At 44.2% G+C, this 21,646-nt stretch overlaps 1 protein-coding gene across 2 annotated transcripts in view; it reads left to right on the top strand.

Annotated features, from left to right (window-relative positions):
- Nucleotides 1-21,646, top strand: part of GLRA1 (glycine receptor alpha 1) — a gene marked incomplete at both ends in the record, with an annotated part of 36,527 nt that overhangs the window by 12,850 nt on the left and 2,031 nt on the right. For both annotated transcript variants that reach the window (XM_080626888.1, XM_080626887.1), the window contains 7 exons: nt 2,550-2,680; nt 6,439-6,506; nt 15,002-15,225; nt 17,681-17,763; nt 18,398-18,535; nt 19,057-19,271; nt 19,972-20,118. In XM_080626888.1, the coding sequence (XP_080483014.1) occupies nt 2,550-2,680; nt 6,439-6,506; nt 15,002-15,225; nt 17,681-17,763; nt 18,398-18,535; nt 19,057-19,271; nt 19,972-20,118 (1,006 nt within the window). The remainder of the gene's footprint in view (nt 1-2,549; nt 2,681-6,438; nt 6,507-15,001; nt 15,226-17,680; nt 17,764-18,397; nt 18,536-19,056; nt 19,272-19,971; nt 20,119-21,646) is intronic.

Here is a 21,646-nt window from a genome sequence, read left to right as displayed (position 1 = left end):
CCCAAGAAACATCAACAGACTCATCAGGACTGGAGCGAACCTATTCAGCACAGCCTTAAACACTGAATTTACAGGAAGGATGAGTACGAATTTTTACTTTCAAAATGAATGCCAAGGAAATTGCAGTTTCTAATTATCTTGTTGCACTTAATGCTTATTAGATTTGTACTGCCTCTTTCACCCTCACTTTTCCACTTCCATATACTTCCTCCAGTCTACAGTTAATAAGAAATCAGTGTATTGCACTATCTGGCATCTTGCTGCTGAAGTGGCAGGAGTCTGGTTACCAAGTCATTTGCTGCTTAATTGAAAACTTTTCTCTCTACTCATTGCCGTGCAGACACTATTGGAATGCAGCAGTCAAGCCTAGTATTGATTGTCCTCCCACCCCCAGCTTTCTTCTTCTGAGTTTCCAAATCAATTGCACCCTGTTGTTTTCCTTCCAAGAGAAAAAAATAATTAAACCACATCACCTATTCCACAACCCCATTTGCACCTGAAACGCACTGGTTTGGCTTTGCATAGCTTCTTAGAGAAGAGATGGGGACAAGAAAAGAAATGGCACACTGCTACAGTAAAAGCTACATTCACACCATGTCAGATCACCTCCAAGCATGAGTGTGCATCAGTCAGGTCCAGTGTGGGACTGGATTGTGAGCATATAAAGTGTGAATGAAATCTTAGTTCTACATTCTCACTGGAAGAGATCTGGAATTTATCTCCCTTCCTATTGCAGAAATTAAAAGTCTAGTAATCAAAGAACCTCAATGCAGCTGCAGCTTGCAAAAGCAGCCAGACTGCAGTTGTGAGTTTGCAGGATTGAAAACCAAGGCTTGGCAAGCCATCACTGCTAATGCTGAAGAAGAGAGTCAATGCAATACAGGTTACTACAGACTCATGATTTTCAAATTATAGTTCCCAAGTGCATTTGAATCCCACCCATTTCTAAAGTCCTGAGGAACTCAGTGGCTTAAAATGCTCTTGTCAAGGCCTTGTATAGATGATATTTGTCTCAGCTCAAGCTTGCACTGTATGAACAGGTTTTTGAGAGCAAGGTCACATTAAGGCCATGCACAGTAACCACCCCCAAATTCTTCCTGGTAGATCTTGTGTCAGTACTTAGCACTATTCTCCTGAAAGACAGCAGGTTTGACTACTGCAGTCTCTTGAGACAAGAAATACAGAACTTCAAGATGACATCCTCATACAGTAAGAGGACTCCGTGGTGTCATCATTTGTGAGAACGTACGTAGCTAAATATCTTGTGCCCATTGTAAACATGCTTAGGCCCCTCAGCTGCACTGCCACAGTGGTTTCTCACAATTCCCACACAGCCTTTGTGCTTTAAAAGAATTGAGGTGGGTTGCAAAGTGTGAATCAATGAGCCTCACTTCCTCCTGAGCAGCTTTCTCTGGCTAACACACATTTGCATTGCAACAAGGCCTGTAGGCTTTAACCATGAGCAGGCACCTGAACCCACAAGTAGAGACAGCTCTTGCCCTAAGCACATTGCATGTCACTTATAGGTACATTAATTTTGCTAATCTAGGCAATTTTACACTATACTTTCAGCCTGGGAATGGATCTGTTTGAGTAGAAACCATATAACCATAAGGAAAGAGCTGAATAGTGTCTATTCCTATCTTGAAAATCAAATCTTTCTGCAAAGTTGAGAATGAGCACCTAGCACCAGGGGCCACTTATTCCTGCATGGATGGCAACAACCAAGACTTCCTAAGCCCAAATCATCACCCTGTAGATCTTGTGGAATCCCATGGAGTCAGAAGGCACATTGCCGGCCTCAGATTTTCATCTTCTGCAGATAAATTGGTAATTTCACTCCTTCTGCCCCAGAGGCCATACAGGTCCCCAGAAGATTTTATTTCCTTTCACCCTCAACCCAACATGAATAACATTTCAGGGTCACACTCCAGACACCTCCCAGTCCAGAGACCACGTTGCTGTATTGAACTCAGATCCCTGCATTGCAGGTAACAATAGCAAATGCCAGACTGGCCAGCAAGAGGGAAGCAAAAACGCATCTATCCCCTACAGACCCACAGGCTCTGCAGCAGCTATACAGTCACATGACACTCATTTAAGCCTTGAATTCCAGATTGCTCTGATCCTACCTGCTTTTGGGAAAATTAGGCTGTCAGAATACCAAATATGCTCCTTGCTATTTGCCATGTAATTAAGCAGAAATTGCTGCCCAAGGCTAATCTCAGAGTGCATTTTACCTGTGGAGCTCAGTGCCAGAGTTCAGATTTGTAATTTAGCGGCATGCCAAGGAGCTATACCTGAACTCACAAAAGGATTTTCTCCACTCATCATCTCTCCACTGCTTTGGTGGCAGCTGGGATTCTGTATTCAGAGATGTTTGGGCTGGGCAAACAAATTAGCAGAGAGCAGCTTCATTAGGAATTCACATGGGTACCCATCTTGCCTCACAGCAGGAATGAGATGCTGACTGCTCTGTTTCTGGACCCCAAACCCTCCCCGGTATGGGATGTGCACTAAAAATCTCCTCTTTCTTTCTACTCACACAGCCTGGCAGCCTCTAAAGAAGCTGAAGCAGCAGCACGATCAGCCCCCAAACCCATGTCTCCTTCCGATTTCTTGGATAAGTTGATGGGGCGAACTTCAGGATATGATGCCAGGATCAGGCCAAATTTTAAAGGTATGCATAAAAACCTGCTTTGTGACTTTGTTTCAACTTAGGACTGAAAACCGCATGCAATCTTCATGAGTGCCTCCTTAGCTGCATATGGAATATGAACAATCTTAATTCATAGGAAATAGATGTGTTAATGAGGGATTTGGCACATGGATTTTCTAGATGTCTGGTAAGGCACCTGACTTCTACTCAGGATGGAAACAACCTTGTAACAACTTTACATGCAGGAAAATCTCCAATACAGAGGTCAGGGATCCTGCCAAACCAAGCAGTGACTGGCAGGGCACTGAACACCTCAGATAAGGGGAAAGCTGAAGTTTTTCTCCTACAGTCACTGCTCACAGCACCTTCTAATAGTGGGCAATGCTCCTCCCTTAGACCCACTGAAGCCAAAAGGAGTCTCCCAGAGGAAGTCAGTAAGATGCCGGGGCAGCTCTGACCCACCACAATACCTATAGTAAAGGGGTTATAAGTTAGCACCCACAGCTGTTTCGCATCTGGATTCCTCAGTTCACCCTACACTCACTGGCAGCCAAGCAGCATAGAAACAGACCCCGGGAGAGGCAACAGAACCTCTTTTTGCTCCCTGAAACATCATTTCTAACAGGGTTGGGCTTAGGGACTTTTTTTGGGTGGGTTTTTCCACCTGGTCTAGTGGAAGGTGTCCCTGTCTATAGCGTGGGGCTTGGAACTAGAGGATCTTTAGGGTCTCTTTACAACCCACACCATTCCCTGGGGTTTTGTTGTTTTCTTTATCTGAGATCGTTTGTCCAGAACTATTTGCCCTTGAACCGCACCAAGGTATAAAGTGGGACCTGACCCCTCTCAGCTACTCTCCAGTGCTCATTTCATTCACTTATTTCCTACCACCAAATCCTCCTCCCCAGAGAGTCACAGGCAGTGCTAACATAAGACTCCTAGGACCTATTAATCCCAATAACAACACCTGCTATGCAGCTGCAAACAGCAAGCTCTATACTGGGACTTTAAGCCCAAATACAGGTGGAATTCTTATGTCCTAGAAATCGACAAGGCAACAGCAAACACTGCTGGTTTTAACCAAAATCACAAAGAGTTAAAAAACACCACCTTGTAAACCTGCCTACCACTAAATTATGCACACACTGAAGAAATTAAACTTTAATATTTAATGAAATGTATACATTATCTTCCTGCTGAAGCAGCTGTATTGCATTTTTATTTGAGATAATTTAATTTCAGGTTTATTTTAATGAACCACACCTTCCCCACAGGGCAGTTTTGCTGGCTTAGCCTCCCACACATAAATCAGGCTCCAATTTATATAGGAAGCATAGGAGGTGTTTTACAGAGCTTGGGGTCGTAGCTCTCAAAGCACATCATTTCAATTAACTGCAGTAACTCATAAGGGCATTTTAATGGCTTAGTTCTAAATGAAAATAATACCAAAGTTCCGCATCAGATTGATTTTTGGGGAGGGGAAGATTAACATAAAGACTGCAGTTTTTCCTTAAATGCTGCAGGGTCTGGACTAGCTGTGGATTCACATTCTGAGAACAAGGAAGAAGCATTTGGTCTTTTGCTTTGGAGGAGGAAGCCAGCAACTCTGACAGGGATAGGGCTAAATCCCGTAGGGGTGGACAGCGGACCCCTCACCCAGGCTGTACTCTCAACCCCACTGCTGGTAAACTACATTCCTTCACAGCTGCATCCCACTGCAGAGCTGGCATGCTTCAGTGGTAAGCAGGGAAGTTTGTAGAGCCTCACACCACCAACCAAACCCTGCAGAATCCTCATTGTGTCCCCTTGGACACAATGGGAAGGGTGCAGTGCCTCAACAAGAGGTGGCCCAAGGAGAGCATTCTTCAATGTGCACTGGGCCAGCCCTATCCCACGCTCAGCTTCACATCAGCACAAGATCAGGAGCAAGACAGCCAAAATCCTCCATGCATGTCAGCCATGAACACATGCAGTTGTCCAGGAGATCAGCTCAGTATTCTGGATAAGCCTTTCTGAGAAGATAAGTTGGTGCAGGGAGTGATAGAAAAGACATCAATTTGTATCTGATATTTTAGCCCATACCTACATTTAAGTCTGAAGGAAGAGCTGCACAGATTGAACAGAGCTGCTGCTGAGTTGGCAAATGGTTGGCTGGGAGCTGGTTAGACAGAAGCCTGCTTGGATTGCCTGGGACTCACCAAGAAAATCCCAGCCACAGAGAGCATCACTGTTACATGGCTGCAGTCCTACTCCCGCAGAAGACAGGCACAAAGTTTCAGAAGAGGCCAAAACAGGAGAGAAAGAAAGGGAAATGAGGAGGAACAAACCAAGCTCCAAACATTACTTAGTAATCAGGAAATTCCATTAATTTCCACACAGGAGGAAGTTTGCACTGATTAGAGGCACAAACCTCTCGTTAAAGCCATTCCTCCCCTCCAATATTTTATCTTGCAGCAACTGCCAGACTGCAGATGTGGCCTTACAACTGTCAAGCATCACTCTCCCAGCCAGGCTGAGCCATCAGGCTGTTTGAAATGCAGACACCATCCCTGTTTCCAGAAAGGATGGGGGAAATAAGCTAAATATCTACACTTGCTACGTCCATAGATGTTATCTTCGCAGAAGCATCTGTAACAGGGGCAATAGGAGATTAATTCCCCCAGCATTAAAGGGGGAACTTTGGTTCCTGGGGGGGTGTCCTCTGCTCTCTGCCTGGGCTGCCTTTCCCCACCGCACACTGGGCAGCAGAGACCCCTTTTGCTTCTCCCCTCTAAGGCTCTAGAAATCTTCTCATTATATGTGAGCAAGCCACCGGTTTACCAGGCACCTGCATGGCTCTGCTTCCAGAACGTTCTCCAGCTTCTTGTGCTGTGCTGAGCTGCAGCTCTTGGCTTCATCTGCAGTGCAAATGCAACCTTTTCAGCTCAGATTCACCAGGCAATGTTGTGATCCACTTCCAGTCATAACAATACCTGCGGCCACCAGTACCACGTGAACAGACTAACCCCCATGCCCTCTAACCACAGTCTTTTAATTCCTTAACCTCCACATCCCTCCTTTGGCAGCCCCTTAACTTTCCCAATATGAGCAGGCTAAGCAAAGCTTCTGTCTGAAAGAAAATAAAGCTCAGGAGAAGCATGGTCCAAAGCCTGGGAGTACCTTCTTCCAAAACAGGACAGCCAGAGAACTTCCACTGGCAGAGCCCTGACACCTCCTATCCAGCTGTGAGACTTAGCGAACACCACTATTACCATATGGGGTACTTATGCCTTTACCCAGCCTTATCCCTACAACACAGGCTTCTGTACCAACTCTGAAGGGAGCATATAGCCATAGTTCAGGATCATTTAGATGCTTTACGTGAGTATTTTAAAAGTATAGAGCTCTAAATAAGAGGGTCTGACAACAGCCTCTCATCTCTTTTCTGGGTTACATTGCTATTGTGTTCAAGGTGAGCTTGCCACACATACAGCAATGCCAAGATAGCTAGAAAGCTGTCCTGCCTGGCTGTGATCTATTCCTTTTCATCAAAACAACTCACAGAACAGATATATAAACACTACCCCAAACCAGGGAACAGAGGTGAAACAAGAGCATCGTTTGATGTCAAATTGGCATCAGAACCGAGTAAGCTGGGTCATCCAGATCGCATTCTCATACTCGCCCCTCAGTCACCCTGTTCCCACAATAGGTTTTAACACTACATAGTGGAAATATCTTGTCTTATAAGCACACAGTAAACTGCACACAGTAAACTGTTCCAATCTGTATTTGTCATGCAGGCCCACCAGTGAATGTCAGCTGCAACATTTTCATCAACAGCTTTGGTTCAATTGCAGAAACAACTATGGTAAGTACAAATCACAGCACAGCTGCTCAGCTACTGGCTCAGCCTCACTGCACTCCCAGCTAATGCAGCATCACCCTCTTCTTTAGTGTGACCAGAGGAAAACATTGTCTCAGTGTTTCCAAGTTTATCTAAGCTTAGAATAAATTAATGGTCAACACAAAGGGCTGCCATTGCATGTAGCTACCTGCATCTCTACAAAAACACCATATAGGCAAAGTAAAAGGGTCAGAAAAGGAAACAAAGTCTTTTCTGAAGATTTGTATAAGGCTTCAAGCTCAGACATTTGCAGACACTTTTTGTTGAAATGCCCATAAATCCACAAGTATGAATCAACACTGTGTGAAGGGAAATCAGCTGAGCTCAAATTCAGTCTGCACCAGATTCCAGATTCCCAGAGATCGCAAGAATCACTGGGTCACTTTCTTGAAGAAACTTTGCTGTAGACAGTGATTTTTTTAAATAAAAAATAAAACCCCCAATATTTACAAGTTAAGGCTCACTTCAGACAAAAATCAGTGAACATGGCTAAAGGCTGTATCTAATTGGCAAGACCTTAGGAGCAGAGGATCACTAGAACAGAAGAGATAATTGCTCCATCTGTAAACGATTAAAGATTGGTTGTGACATAATCAGTGAACAGCAAAGGAAAAACTCTGGAGGTATAGTGCCTTACCTCTGTGCTAACGAAAATTAATCCAGAAAGATGGTGTTTAATTACTCTTTGGCAATTCTTTTTCTAGAAAGATGTTGAATTAAGAATGCAAGACTCCAGGCGGTTTGTGCTTTCAGAATGTTATAGGCTTTACATACAGATCACACCCCTAGACTTGAACAGGTTATTTGTCATTCATGCCACTGTCAGAGGAATAAACAGCTATATATCTGGGGTTGCAAGTCTTTTATGACACAAAATCCTTCTTCTGGAAATTGTTTGGGGTTGGGGATAGCTCAGTTAGAATACTAGAAAAAAAAGCTGTTACTCTGTCCAAGCACAAAGAAACACATTTTCACAGTTGGATTGCAGAGTTCATAGAGGAGAGGTATATTCATTTGTATATAAAGCAAAAAAGAACAAACTAGAACCAAAATACACATCTATTCCTAATGTACTGTTTTATTGGATACCCCCTTTGGTGTTCCAGACAGTAAATACTCTGTTCCTGCACAATCTAGCAGAGATGATCCAGAGTGCAAGGGAGAGAGGCAGGCCCACGAGGGATCCCTGAATAACATAGAGAGCACACTACATGTTTTTTAATATATCTGTTCTACATTGCAAGATGCATTGGAGCACTCAGACAAAGGCACCATAGGATCCCTGTAAACAAGATGCTTCTTAAAATCAGCATAGACTAGCATGAGAAAGATGCAGTTCACCTCCAAGACACGCTGCAGGGACTTGCTATCCTCGCCAGATGCCACTCATTTCTTAGTCTATCTTCCATACAAAAAAAATCCTATGGGAACCCAAAAACACCCTGTGGGCACATTGCTTTGTCTAGAAATACCCAAGCCAGCTCTGACAAGCTAGTCCAGATGTCAGGCTGACGCAGCATTGCACACAACCTAATATAATGCACTTCTTTGGGGACAGCAATTCCGCTTGTAAACACTGACAAGAGCACAGGCAACACAAGTATTGAAACATCTAAAAACGAGAGCTCAGCAAGTTAAAGCAGTCTCTGGGATTTGCTCTGCAGGGAAGCCAGTCCCTCCCCAGTGTTTGAGGATGCATCAGGTCAAACAGGCAGCGTCAGCTCCCACCATAGATTCTGGGAGGGGCAGAAGGTCCTGCCATGAAGGGAGACAGACCTGACTACTTTGAATTCAAACAAGTGATCAAATATCTGGGGGGAGTGAGGGAAGGGGGGCAGCTGGGGAGGAGGGAAGAGGCAGTTCAATATTTTACCATGAAGAAAGTAATACTCTATGATTGACCCCTGAGACTGATATAACATTCCACAGCTGCTTCACTGGCCAGAACAGCAAGAACAACATCATGGTTTAAACCTCAGCCATCAGGCATCCTAAGCTCAGCCAGGTTCAGGTTCCGAGTACTACATCATCTTATACTTGGTTATTACTGCACTACAACCTGCAGGAGAAGAATCTTAGGATATAACACATACAATTAGAGAAGGCTTTAATATATATCTCTAGTGAGGCTGTTAGTTCTACAGAAAATGCCACTTATCATTTATGTTCACACTGCCTGAATCTCACAAATCAGTGTAAATCATGGAGGTTACCATGCAGAGGATTAGAGAAATTGGAGGTGAATGCTCACTTACAGCTTGAAGCATCATGGAAGGTAGAGGAAGAGACTACAGGAAAATAAAGCAAAAGAGGCATTTAATGGAGCCACTTGGGCCTACAGATCTCAGAAGGGAGAATAAGGAGGACTGAGAGAAGGCATAGACAGAGTGGGGAGAGAGCTGATGTGTGCCTCACAGAGGTTCAAAATGAACAAGGCCAAAAAATTGAGGTCTAAAACTGCTGCAAGGTTAGACAAAGTCATCCACTAAAATGAACTCCCCCAAGCACAGCTGACTTAAAGCAAGTGAAATAAACTCCTTTAAGCATCCTGCAGAACCAGAGACCCAACATAAAAGCCTCTAGTAGTGCACATAATTGATTGGACATTTATGTTAGATTGGGCTCATAGCTTTATCCATCAGCCTCACTTGCAATCAGCTCTAAGGACAAAAGAAGCTACAAATGGGAACACATCCTCATGAACCCAGTAAATCCTTCAAGAGGAAGGATACTACCAACTACCAGACAAGTGCAGACAGCCTACTTCCATCCTAAAGCATTACTGCAATAGTGCAAACAACAGCAAGGGATTCCAGAGGACAAATCCAAGACGCATTCATTCTACCTGCTTATTTTTATGAACACCAAACAACCCCCAATTACAAGTTGTTAAATTCCTTTTTGCTCTTCAAAAGCATAAATACCTTCCCCACCAAATCTATCAGAGTATGAAACCTATAGCGAAACTACAAATACTTTATTCAAAATGAAACAGAAGGCATGCTCCTAGGGAACAGGGTCTTGGTTTAAACTGAATAAACTGCACCAGCTTTGGTTTGTCTTTGTAGCATGACACAACTAATAGCATTATTTGAGCATTTTATCTAACAAAATTCTTTCTATAACAGCAAGTTTTGAATTAAGCAATGTCCTCAATTTCTCTTCTAATGGAAGCTGCAGTTTCATGGCACTCTCACTAGCTTAGGCAGTTATATGGAAGCATTTGTATAGAGAAGGCACTCAGAGGAGGAGCATTTTTTTATACCATCACCTAGACTTGCTAAGAGCTGAATTCAGTGATCAAGATGGCTCCTCCTATAATCTCATGTTTTAAAAAGGATCTACACACAGCAAACAAGAGTGTAAAAGAAAGAGCACCACAAAACAGTCAGCACAGGCTCCTCTAGACACAGTGTATAGATGCAAATTTGGTTTTGCTGCTTTCATGCCACCGTTATCCCATCTGAAATGAGCAAACCAAATGTGACCTTCCAGCCAGCTGCAACACAGCTACAATTGGTCTCCCAGCATCTCCTAAGGACAGGAGGAGCTGGAGGCTGCAACTGTCCAAATGTAAATACTTTTTCAAAGACATCTGCATGTGATATTTACAATGAGATAAACCACCCTGCAAAACAGACTGAGCAACTCACTCCGGCCTCACAAGCCACAGTGCAGCAAATAGCAAGTATGACTGATTGAGCATATGGGTCACACATTCAACACTGGACCCACACACCCCAAGATACAAAGATGCACAAAGCCTGCTACAAAGGCTAGGTTTTGAGCTCAATTCTCTGCAGTCAGTTATTCTTAAAACCAACCATCAGTCTCACAGAGATGATGAGCATGTAGCAAGTCACACAACACAAAATGAGAAGGTTTTTCACAACATCTCACAGTCTGCTACAATTTCAATATTAGACCTGCAGTGTTTTTACTACCTATGCTCTTAGAGTTTAGTTTTGCAGTGAATAGAGAAGGAAAAAAAAACAATAACAAAACCATAATTCAAATACACACACAAAAAAAGCTGAAGAACAAGACCTCAGTAGCAGATTCCTGAAGTTCAAATTGAGGATGCTAGCTACAGCCCACCTTCCAGCAGCTCCATCTTTGGCCCAGAGACATACATTTTCCTCCTTTTGTAGGGAGACCCTGAAAACATCCCCCTTTTGGGCTCCCAGCACAAAATTCCCCATCTACTAAACACCAGGATACTACTCCCACCCCTCCATACATACATACATGCCTGCCTGCCTCAAGCACCAGTCTTCCTTCTCCTCACCAGCAACACCTTCAACACAACTGCTAATCACAGCACCTTCTCCCTAGCTCAGCTGTAGCTTTCACACCAGGCTGCAAATTGGCTTCTTGGCTACAGCTGTGACAGGGTAACGAAGTCCCTTATTAACCCTTCCAAGGTTAATATGCTCTTGGTGTGTTTGGGCTTTGTTTGTGGGGTTTTTGCAGGGGAAAGGGTTGGTGGGTGTTTGCTGGTTTTTTCCCCAGTCTCTTGTAGTGCTCTTTTGCAGGGCAAGTAGCCTTAAAAATTTTGTTATTCTCTTTCTAGAGAATTAAGTCAATCCTAATAAAGCCCCTTGTGCTCCTCTGTCCAGGCGGGTAACAGAATCTCCACCTGAAGGAGTTCAGTCTTTATCCTGTTTTTTTCCATCAGCAAAATGTAGATGTATCAAAGAGAAGCCTCTCACCACAACTGTTCAGAGCAGAAGCTGGTCTGACAGAACCCCTGAGTCAGGAACTGGAGCCTATTGAGTTTCCTGACAGCCTCCATCCCTTCCTCACAGTGCTACCCTCAGCCTGCTGCTGCTCCCACCAGCTCACATCTCATGAGATGCCAAGACTGTGGTGTCTTGGGAAGGGAAGGTCTCAAATGATCTTCCATTTCCTCAGCTCCTTGCGAGGTCACTAAGCAGAATTTCATCTCAGCATTATCAAACTGAACTACTTTGATCACTTCAGCCACTTTCTTCCTACCCTCTGTCATTTCCCCCTGGGGAGTGAAATGCCTTTGTGCCAAATTGCAAAGCTCCTGAATGCCTTCACAACACAGAGCCGCTGTTCTTCACTCCCAAGCCAGCCAGAGGAACAGGCTGCACAAGATAATCAATGCCTGGATGTGATAGGCACACAAATGAGGGACTCAAGTAATAAGGATATAAAGAAAGAGATTTTTTTGCTGAGTTTACAGCCTCAGTAAATCCTTTTTTTTTTTTTAATCTTGAAAGTTCACATCAGAAATTGGTCCATTCTGTCCATCATTTAGGAATAACTGTGGATTTCTTGGTGATGCCAATTAAGACCTCATACAATAGCATCCAGGAGAAATGCCATATATCTCCAGGTAGCCAACAAATGAGTGTTTGTTTGGCTCATCACTTTTCAGCTTGACTGCAATGCCTAGGCACACAGCTTTCAACACTCAGGATCCTTTAGCTGGTACAGGATACTGTGATTCTTATCTTAGGCAATGGCACTGCCACAGACATACCCCATTTGCTCTCCATGCCTTCTGCTGGCTCCTCAGGCAGTGCCATGTTCAGTTTGCTGTCACAGTGCTTGTTTTTACATTTATGTTCAAATAAGCCTGGACACAAAAAACCTAGAAGGCTGCTCAGCGCCTTCGATCCTACAGAGCAATGCAGCTGTTTGTCATAAAGGAAAAGGCATCTGGGAGAAAACAACCATTCTCAGTGACCAGGTTAGGACTGTGGAATGAACCCTCTGAGAAGGAAGCTCTTCATAAACACACACACAGGTGAAATATTAATGCTGTAAAATGGCAAAGCCGGAGTATTGCATTCAGCCCATGTATTCTATTTCTTTGTCCTTGCCTTTTTTTATATCACAACATAAATGCTCAGTTGTCTGTATTCCAAAGCAAAACATACCCACTGCAAACACCTGTCTCTAAAGGAAGAGCACAAAGAGTAGCATGCACCAGAGTTACTCACCACGCTGCTGAGCATCTCCTGGACCAAGGCAATGCAGTCTCTCACATCATACATTCATGACATGCCCCTGGACATGAGTACAGGACACCTGGTCTCTGAAGATGAGTTAGGAGGAGCCTTCTCACACCCGTCTCCTGTGAGAAGTTAGTTTTCTTTAGTCCCACAAGCATATGATTAAGATCCCTCATCATGGTGACAAAGACTATGGCACTCGTTCTGTCTATGGCCTCTTATGCCTGCTGTGGTAGCAACGTAAACCACGCTACACCTCCCTTCTACGCTTTCCTTTCAGTAAGGTTTGGAGCTGAAGCAGTGAATTTATTCAAGCAATAAAGCTTATGTGCATCAACACAGGCTATTGCAGGGAGACTGGTTCCATTCTCCCTGCTTCCAACACTCTATCAGGCTGAGAACACTTTTAGGCAGCTACCACTGAAGTTTCTTCCAAATATGAGTTTAATTTGTGTTGTACAGGACATAAGCCCCCGTCTGGAGCTGGCCTGCTAGCATCTAGCTGAATAAACATAACAACCTTTCGCTTTCTACCTGTTAGGTCAGTGGCATTGATTTCCCTTGACTGCAGCTGTGGCAGATCTTAACACACAGAAAAGGGAGAATTGCAAGTGTACAGGTTGTTCATGGAGCTGCTGTGTGCCATGGGAGCTGGAAATTCAGGGTTGCTTTCCTTTTTCAGATTTGTGGGACTAGCCAGTCTTGCACTAAGGCACTGGTTCTTGTCCACAGATGTTCACATTTTCTCAAGACACATTATGCAGAGTCAGCAGAGATGAATAATTAAGTCAGAGAAATGCACTTATGAAGGTGATATTTGGAATATCAGCAGAAGGAGAGAGTGTTGCAACTCTTTCATTTTCAGAGGTCTGCTCCTTTTAGCATCAGGTCCTTGCTCCATTTGTTGTTGTCACAATCATTAATGTCAATTAGCAGCTTCTGTGATCCAAGGGTGCAGATGGCACTAAGTGGCCTGAAACATATTCTAGACCGTGGGCTTGGCTATGGACTGCCCCATCCAAAACACATGTCAAGACACAATCCTCTCCCAGCCTTCCAGTGGACTCCACAAAAGTCAGATCCTCTTGGATAAAAGGCTGCAGGTTCATAGTCATACAAGTACTTGAGGCAGCAACATCAGAAAGACTCTCCTCTACATGCACCTTTTCAACTCCAGAGCTTTGTGTTCTCCACACGGAAAGAACAGACCTGATGGCAGGATCAGGGATATCCCCTCAGACGTGCCAAATAATCTCACTGAAAGAAAGGTCCTAATGCCTACAGCAAGTATTAGATATCAGCAGGCGTGTGAGACACCCTCCATCAACTGCCTCTTAATAAAAGTCTTCAAAGTAAATTACTATTAGAAAGACATCAAAGAAACTCTTCATCACGATAGCAACTATTAGTTTGGGCCAGGGCAGTGAAATTGGTTTATTATATGCTGCTCTTCAGACACAGTCTGCCTCTATACTTGCTAAATGTCAATTAATTTATTGTCACGGAGCTTTTATCCCTCTCCTGATAGCTGGCACATCGTCTTACCATTTAATTCTGTTGGTTCAATTTCTTATGTGAAAGTCAGCAGAAAAGGGGCATGCAGGTCACCCTGGGAAGCTATTGGTCAGACAGAGAGAAAAGAATCTACCTTTAATTATCCAGGAGAGTGTCTGAGCTCGACCTCAGCAGCCAGCCTTGGCTTGGGGAACTCTGGGGAGCTGTAAGACACACGTTTATGAGGCAGGTATCATTTTGCATAGTGCTAGGGGCCAGCTTCAATTAAAGATGGCCAACCTATAAAATCTGTAGCATTTATGGCAGTTTGACATTAGAGAGGGAATCCAGAACACTCACTTAGGATTAGGAGAGCAGACTTCATGCACATCCCTCTCAAGTTCACATACACTCACCAAGGTTAGCTGCTCCCACCAGTTCATGTAAGTTACCCTTATATTAGTGGTCACACAGAGAATATCCCTTCCATAGACTGCCTGTCTCACTGTGCCTTTTCTTTTCACAAGTCTAGAGTAAACATAGATAGACACAATAGACACAATATGGGATGGTTCAACACTGAAAGGAAGTTGCCTTCGATCTCCTTTTCCCCTTAATCCTCTGCAACAGTTTTCTTGCTGACAGCAGCCTTTACAACCTCCTCAACTGAGCATTGCTTCTCCAGCCCCAGGATTCAGACTAGAGGTCTTGACACTTCACACACAGCTGACAATTACTGTGATAGGGGGATGCAAGGATAGGCAGCTGTTCCTGCTATGAGATAGCTGTAAGCTACAAAGCTAAAAACAGCAGCTCCTTGGAAAATAATGCTCGAAATGCTTGCCATAGCTTGAGAACATAGGCCTAAACATGGTTCGGTTTTGACAATGGTTTTAGTACATGCTCCCCGGCTCTTAGCACTTCCACCTTGCTCTGAGCACTAACAGCGTTTCTCTGCTCCCTGCTTACACTGCACAGGATTACAGGGTGAACATCTTCCTGCGACAGCAATGGAATGACCCACGGCTGGCGTACAATGAGTACCCTGATGACTCCCTGGACCTGGACCCCTCTATGCTGGACTCCATCTGGAAACCTGACTTGTTCTTTGCTAATGAGAAAGGGGCCCACTTCCATGAGATTACCACAGACAACAAGCTTCTGAGGATTTCCAGAAATGGCAATGTCCTCTACAGCATCAGGTGAGGTGGCTCAATGAGAAGAGCTCCACCAAGGTAGGGGAGGGCAGAGCTAAACTGTCACTGTTCAAGCCTAAAATGAGAACATGGACCTTGAGCATGCCATTGGGTACAAAAATTGAGGTCTTTTAAAAATAGGAAATCATACGATTAGCACTATCATAGCAACACGGTGGAAAGGGGCCCTCTGGAGGTCTCCCATCTAACCTCATCCTGATGATTCACAACAGACCAGGTAAGCTGCAGCTTTTTCTGACCAAATTGAAATACTTCACTTCCAACCCCATCCACTCTTTATTTTAAACCAATGAAATGAAGATCAGACTTCATGAGCTTAGAGATGGAAAGTTTAAGTCTATGTTGAAGATTTTCTTCAGCTCATGTATAACGTAAATTTGCCTAAGGTACGCACACCCCATCTCACGCTGCAGCTCCCAGCGGCAGCCATGGGGAATTAAAAACAGCATGGAGCTGTAAAATGGAAAATAGCTTAATGCTGCAATGTAGACAGCCTCCATCAAACATCAAGGTGGTTCCAGCCCAAAGACCACCTCCCTGACGGCCAAAGCAGTAAGAGAATTGCCATGCGTGTCGGCTGAATGTGGAAACCTCACATTTCTTCATTTCTAGAATCAGGCAGGCAGTAAAACTGCCACCATCAGCTTGGTAGTGAGCGTGGCACAGGGTCCTGTTCCAGGTGGGTGTGCAGGAGCACAGAGGAGGAATACTGGGTCACCCCAATGCTGGGAATGCTCTGCAAAACAGAGCAATAACTCAGCAGGGCACATGGAACAATGTGGCTGATCCTCATTTTCAAGGCAAAAACTTGAAAACCCTTTGGTTCTTGTTTTTTAAAAAAAACTTTCGTATCTCCTTCATCTCCAGATGAAGATACAGGTTTCTTTTTAAGAACATTTCTCTGTGAAAACCAAAAAGAAAGAGGACATTCATGGTGGAAGAGCACAATGTAAATGCAAAGTTTCTGAAAGGAAAAACAGTCTTTCCCTTTCAAAAAACGTTTCCATCTCAAGTGCTCTGCAGTTTTCTAACTGGCTTTTTGCTGCTGCTATTTGCAATACTCAAACTCTAGTCAAGGCACTTACAAGAAGGCAGACTTTGTTCCGTGGACCCAAGACTCAGCATGTTCAGAAGTGGGTTCACCCAAAATCATCCTTGAGGGTTTCACTCTTTGACCCCTTCTCAGCACACACTTGCCCAGCATGTGCTCAGCACCTCAAGACCTTGTCATAGCCACAGTCACCCATTTCACATCTGGCAGTACATTTACAGTAAATTCTTCTCAAGGAGCTTGTCTGAAGATGCATGCAATGGAAGGCTTCTCTCTCTGATCAATCAGAGGTGGAGTCCCCTGCCAGAGATGTGATGAGAAAAACAAAGTGGGCAAAGGCTAGTGGTGATGCTCTATGCTAAGGTGTTTGTTTAAATACAGTGCAGTTGCTTAATGCAGTTGCTTAAAGAGGAAACTGGAGCAGATTGATTCTTTCTGCTGTCACATCTTCTGTCCCAACATGCCTCTAAACTCAAGCAGAGAATTTTTTCCAACATTAGGATTCAAGTTAAAGTACCTTTCCCTCCTGCTAAGTTTCTTGTAAGTCTGATGATAGAAAAATTGAGTTCCTGCTCCCCCCCACAGATTCCCCTATTTCTGCATCAAGGCAAAGAGCTGAAAAATCTCAAAACTTCAAAGAACAGCATTTTCAGTATTATCAAACCAAATAGTCTAGCTATCTGAATCGAATCATTTAATATCAGCTTGTTGAACCAAACAAACACTTTGAGTACAGATCATGATTCAGGGCAGCACAGCAGTATACCACAGAAAATGCGGCCTGCACACAGTGGAAAATGGAGCTTGAGAGAAAAAACTTGGGGTCTCAAGATGCACAGCAGGAGTTCAGGAAGATACAGAGGTTCTTATTGACTTACCACAGGGCATCTTCCCTGCAGAAAAGCCTTTCCCCCTGAAGTCTCTTTTCCCCCAGAGCAATGTGTGATTTTGACCAAAATCCTCTGGTTTTTTCTGACACAGAAATGTTGTGTTCAAAGATTTTGAAACAGTCTCAGTCTCTAGAAACACATCTGGGGTGTCCAGAGAATGGGTTTAGGCTTGATGCTAATCCAGACAGTTGTGAACCTAAGGCAAGGAATGAAGACCAAAGCTGCAAAACTGGTGTGGGAGCTCTTTGTTCTGCACAACATTACAATGAAATGCCATCTGCAGCAGGCGACTCTGCTGGCACTTATATCACAGACCCAAATGCTCAGCATTTCCGATGCTTTCCAACAGCACATGTGAAAACATAGGCAGGGAAGAGGTGAATGATCAGTCATTCCTGCAGCACACCAGTGTGTCTTGGGCAAGGTACCTGTTTGTAGCACTGGGAGTCCGAGAAGGTTCACCTCCTCATCAGTACCACAAACTGTCTTCTCTCCTCAGGATCACGCTGACTCTGGCCTGCCCCATGGACCTGAAGAACTTCCCCATGGACGTACAGACGTGCATCATGCAGTTAGAAAGCTGTGAGTCCTGAGCACATCTCCATCCCTGCCATCTCCCTCCCCAGCTGCAACCCATTCCCAGTTCAGCCTTCACTGGAGGTTTGCTCAAGAACCACTTGCTCAGGATTTTCCATTCATTCAGCACATGTGACATTTCCTAAAGAAGCCAAACCTTAAAAGGTCTCACATGAGGTGCCCTGGCTTGCTGGTATTTACATTAGCCTTTCGCTTTGGAGGAAAAAGGGGAAAGTGCTTTCAGCTGCAAACAGGATTTTTTCTCTCTGGATGAACATTTGCCCCTTGTACATGTTGCTTATCCCAAAGGAGGGAAAGATGATGAGCAACTTCTTTCAGAGAATGAGGTCAAGTTGGCAAAAATAGCAAACAGCTCAAAAAGCCAAATTCAAGAAAAAACGTGATTTGTTGCAGATGATTCATTGCACACCATCTCAGCTCCAGTGCAGGTCATTACCCTGGCTTTTATCACATGCACAAGCAGTTTTGCCTCAACCCAAATGCTATTCATTACAGCATTGTCAAGGAAAGCCAGGATAGGTCCCTGCCTCCAAGCATAGCTCTCTTCTACAAATCTGAGCCTTTTCAGATCAGTGCTTAATATGTGTTTCACATGGTATTTGTCTCCTCCTCTCAATAGTTGGCTACACAATGAATGATCTCATATTTGAGTGGCAAGAAAAAGGAGCCGTGCAGGTTGCTGATGGGCTGACATTGCCTCAGTTTATCCTCAAAGAAGAAAAAGACTTGAGATACTGCACAAAACACTACAACACAGGTCAGTGCTGGTTACCTTTAACAGCTGGGTTCATCAGAATGGAACTTGAGACTTCATTTACCAGAGTCTCTTGCTATGTCTGATGGCACTCTGGTGATACAAGCCTTGTCCTTCACAGCCACATACATATAAATACACAGAGATACATTGCCAGTGTGTATATATATGTGTATATAGCAAATAAAAAGCTAACAGACATAAATCTGTGGAACCCCCTTGTCCTCAGGAACATCTGCACCATTTCAAAGGTGTTTGGTCTGGACCTTCTCTCTAGCACTTTCTTTTGTCTTTGATGCAAGGGAGCAGATGAAACTTAAGTGACAAAGGACATACTGCCAAGAACTATTTGCTATGATGATGTTGTACATTCATAGTTCAGAACTGGGCAACAGCTGTTAATTTCCTCCTTTAACAAGATTCCAGTTCTAGGCAATGCAAGGAAAGTCCCCAGACAATAGTGGAAAACAGGAGGCTCACCGTGCTTTATCAGTAATATTCCATGTATCTCCCATCCTTCCCAGGCAAGTTCACCTGTATAGAAGCTCGTTTCCACCTGGAGCGGCAGATGGGCTATTACTTGATCCAGATGTACATTCCCAGCCTCCTTATTGTCATTCTGTCCTGGATTTCCTTCTGGATCAATATGGATGCTGCACCTGCTCGTGTTGGCCTGGGGATCACCACAGTGCTCACTATGACCACGCAGAGCTCTGGTTCCCGAGCATCACTGCCCAAGGTGGGGAACACACTTACCTTTGCAGAAGGGCAAAATGTCCATTTCATGGGGACAGCACACAAATAAGCACACAGATCCTCCTGCTCAACCCAAGAGACATTTAGCTGCCGTTGGACTATTCCAGTTTAAGGGCAAGCAGAACAAATTCCAGTCCCCTCCTGCAATTTTAGCAACGTTTCTCTGTCTAGCAGCAAAACATCCCTTAAGATTCAGCATTCACCCCAAGATCCACCACAGCTCTCAGTAGCCAAGAGATCTGTACCTTGCAAACCCCCGCAACAACCACACATGGATACGCACTCTGCATTCTTGCTTTTTACTCACTTGACCATCACACTTTTAAAATAGAATTGAATTTGCCTATTATGAAGCACTTCTGGTATGATCAGAATAGATTACTATCTTCCTTGCAAATAAAGCATCACAATGAAGACCAAGATAAATTAAAAGCTAAGGAATTATTGTTACTTAAGATCCCAGTTACTTAAGATCCCAGGAATTAGTTACTTGGGATCCCAGTTTCAATGGCTTGATAATACATTCATGGTAAATGAGCTAAAATTTAGTATAGCAGCTGCCAACCGTATCATATCTTGATCAACTCCCTCCAAAGCCCTTGTGAGTAACATGTAAAATGGCAAGCAAAAAGGCATTTTGGTGAAGAAGCCCCCCCACCTCAGTCATTCTCTCTGGCTCCTAGGTGTCCTACGTGAAGGCCATAGACATCTGGATGGCCGTGTGCTTGCTGTTTGTGTTCTCTGCACTGCTAGAGTATGCTGCAGTCAACTTCGTGTCTCGGCAGCACAAAGAGCTGCTCAGGTTCAGAAGGAAGAGGAGGCATCATAAGGTAATACATAAAGCATGAAGGACACTGCTGAAATCTGTCCCAGCAGAACATCACTACATAGTCAATTGAACCAAGCCTCTAGCTCCCAGGAGAGTCTTTAGTATATGGTCAGGTGCTAAAGAGGGTCACATATCAAAAAGCAGGGCTACCTCAATGAATTGTGTCTCTTCTAACAGTCTGCTGACCCCAGCAGCTGGTTTTTGTTAGCTAGCCAAGTGGCCTAAGCCAAAAGGGTTGTTCTCAACTGAACAGTTTTCACACAGCCATGTACTGGTCTGCGCTCTCCTTAAAAGACTCAGGGAGGGCTGGGGGGAGGTGGGCAGGGAGGTGTGAGGGATGTCTATCAGAGAAAGAACAGCATTCCCCAACAAGACAGCCTGCATTAGCCTGGAGGTAAGTGACACCTCTTTTGTCTCTGCCATCTCTGCGTTCAAAAGCATCTGCTTCTCAGACTGAGTGCAAATTCCTTTCAGAAGCAAAGAGCATTATTCTCAGGCTTAGCTTTGCTCCATGCTGACTCACCATGACCGATGCCGATCCAAGCATGCGTGCCTGCGCATCTCCTGCAGCCTGGACCCTACTAGCTTTAGGCTGGGGTACCACAGCAAAGATTTCACCTCACAGGATGCATTAGAAAGGAACATAAAGGTGACTGTGATGACAAGACCAAAGACACTTAAAAATTGTCCTTAATTAACTAGTAGATTCAGATAGGTGGTATCACATTTTCTGCACCAGGCTGATGGGCTGCCTTCAAGCTGGCATGAAAAAAACCAGTAAAATTGCTAAGGGAAAAGATTATGGAAAATTTTGCTGATGGGAATCTCAAGAGAGCCCCTCGGAGACTGCCAGGGTCTGCCTAAAATATTCCTCATAGGTATTTTAAAGAGTCCTTTATGATCCATCCCATTCAGAGACCTCCCCATTCCATGGCTTCACTGTCCCAGCCATTAAAAGTCTTTCCCAGGGTCTAACTTGTTCCACAGCAGTTCACGGCGTGTGCTTGGAGAGCAAGTCAAGGAACAGGAGTCCCTGTCTCTATAGATTTGTCTCTCTCTGCTTCAGTTATCCTATCTGCAAAGCAGGAGATAACTGTTCACTTGTACCCAACCCAGTCAGGACCAGGGATGGAAAGTGTTGAACAAACGCAAGGGAAAAGAAACAACAGATGAGGCCATCAGTATCCTGCCATCTTAAAACCAGCTGAGGCAGTTCTGGTTCTGAACGTGCAGCCTGCTTAATAGAGCCAAAGTAAAACCACTCAACAGAAGTGCCTCGTAGTGCTTTTATCTCTTAATCTAGACTCAGGCATCCTGTCTCTGGAGCTATGATGCTGTATGCAGATCAGTCTGTTGATACAACAGTAAGAAGAGAAAAAACACTAATACACAGATGAGTTTAAAAGGTCTTTGCCAGGGATGTTCCGTCAAACACAAGGCTGCTATTACAATCCCCACTCAATCTCACAGCAATTTAATTGGAACAAAGCATAAACAAAAGCACTTGCAAGAGCAAAAGGAACAAGATT

The sequence above is a fragment of the Psittacula echo genome, assembly GCF_963264785.1.
Source record: "Psittacula echo genome assembly, chromosome: 11".
In the NCBI taxonomy this organism is placed as follows: Eukaryota; Metazoa; Chordata; class Aves; order Psittaciformes; family Psittacidae; genus Psittacula; species Psittacula echo.
The sequence above is the reverse complement of the archived record's forward strand: the minus strand, read 5'-3'. Positions and strand labels throughout refer to the sequence as shown.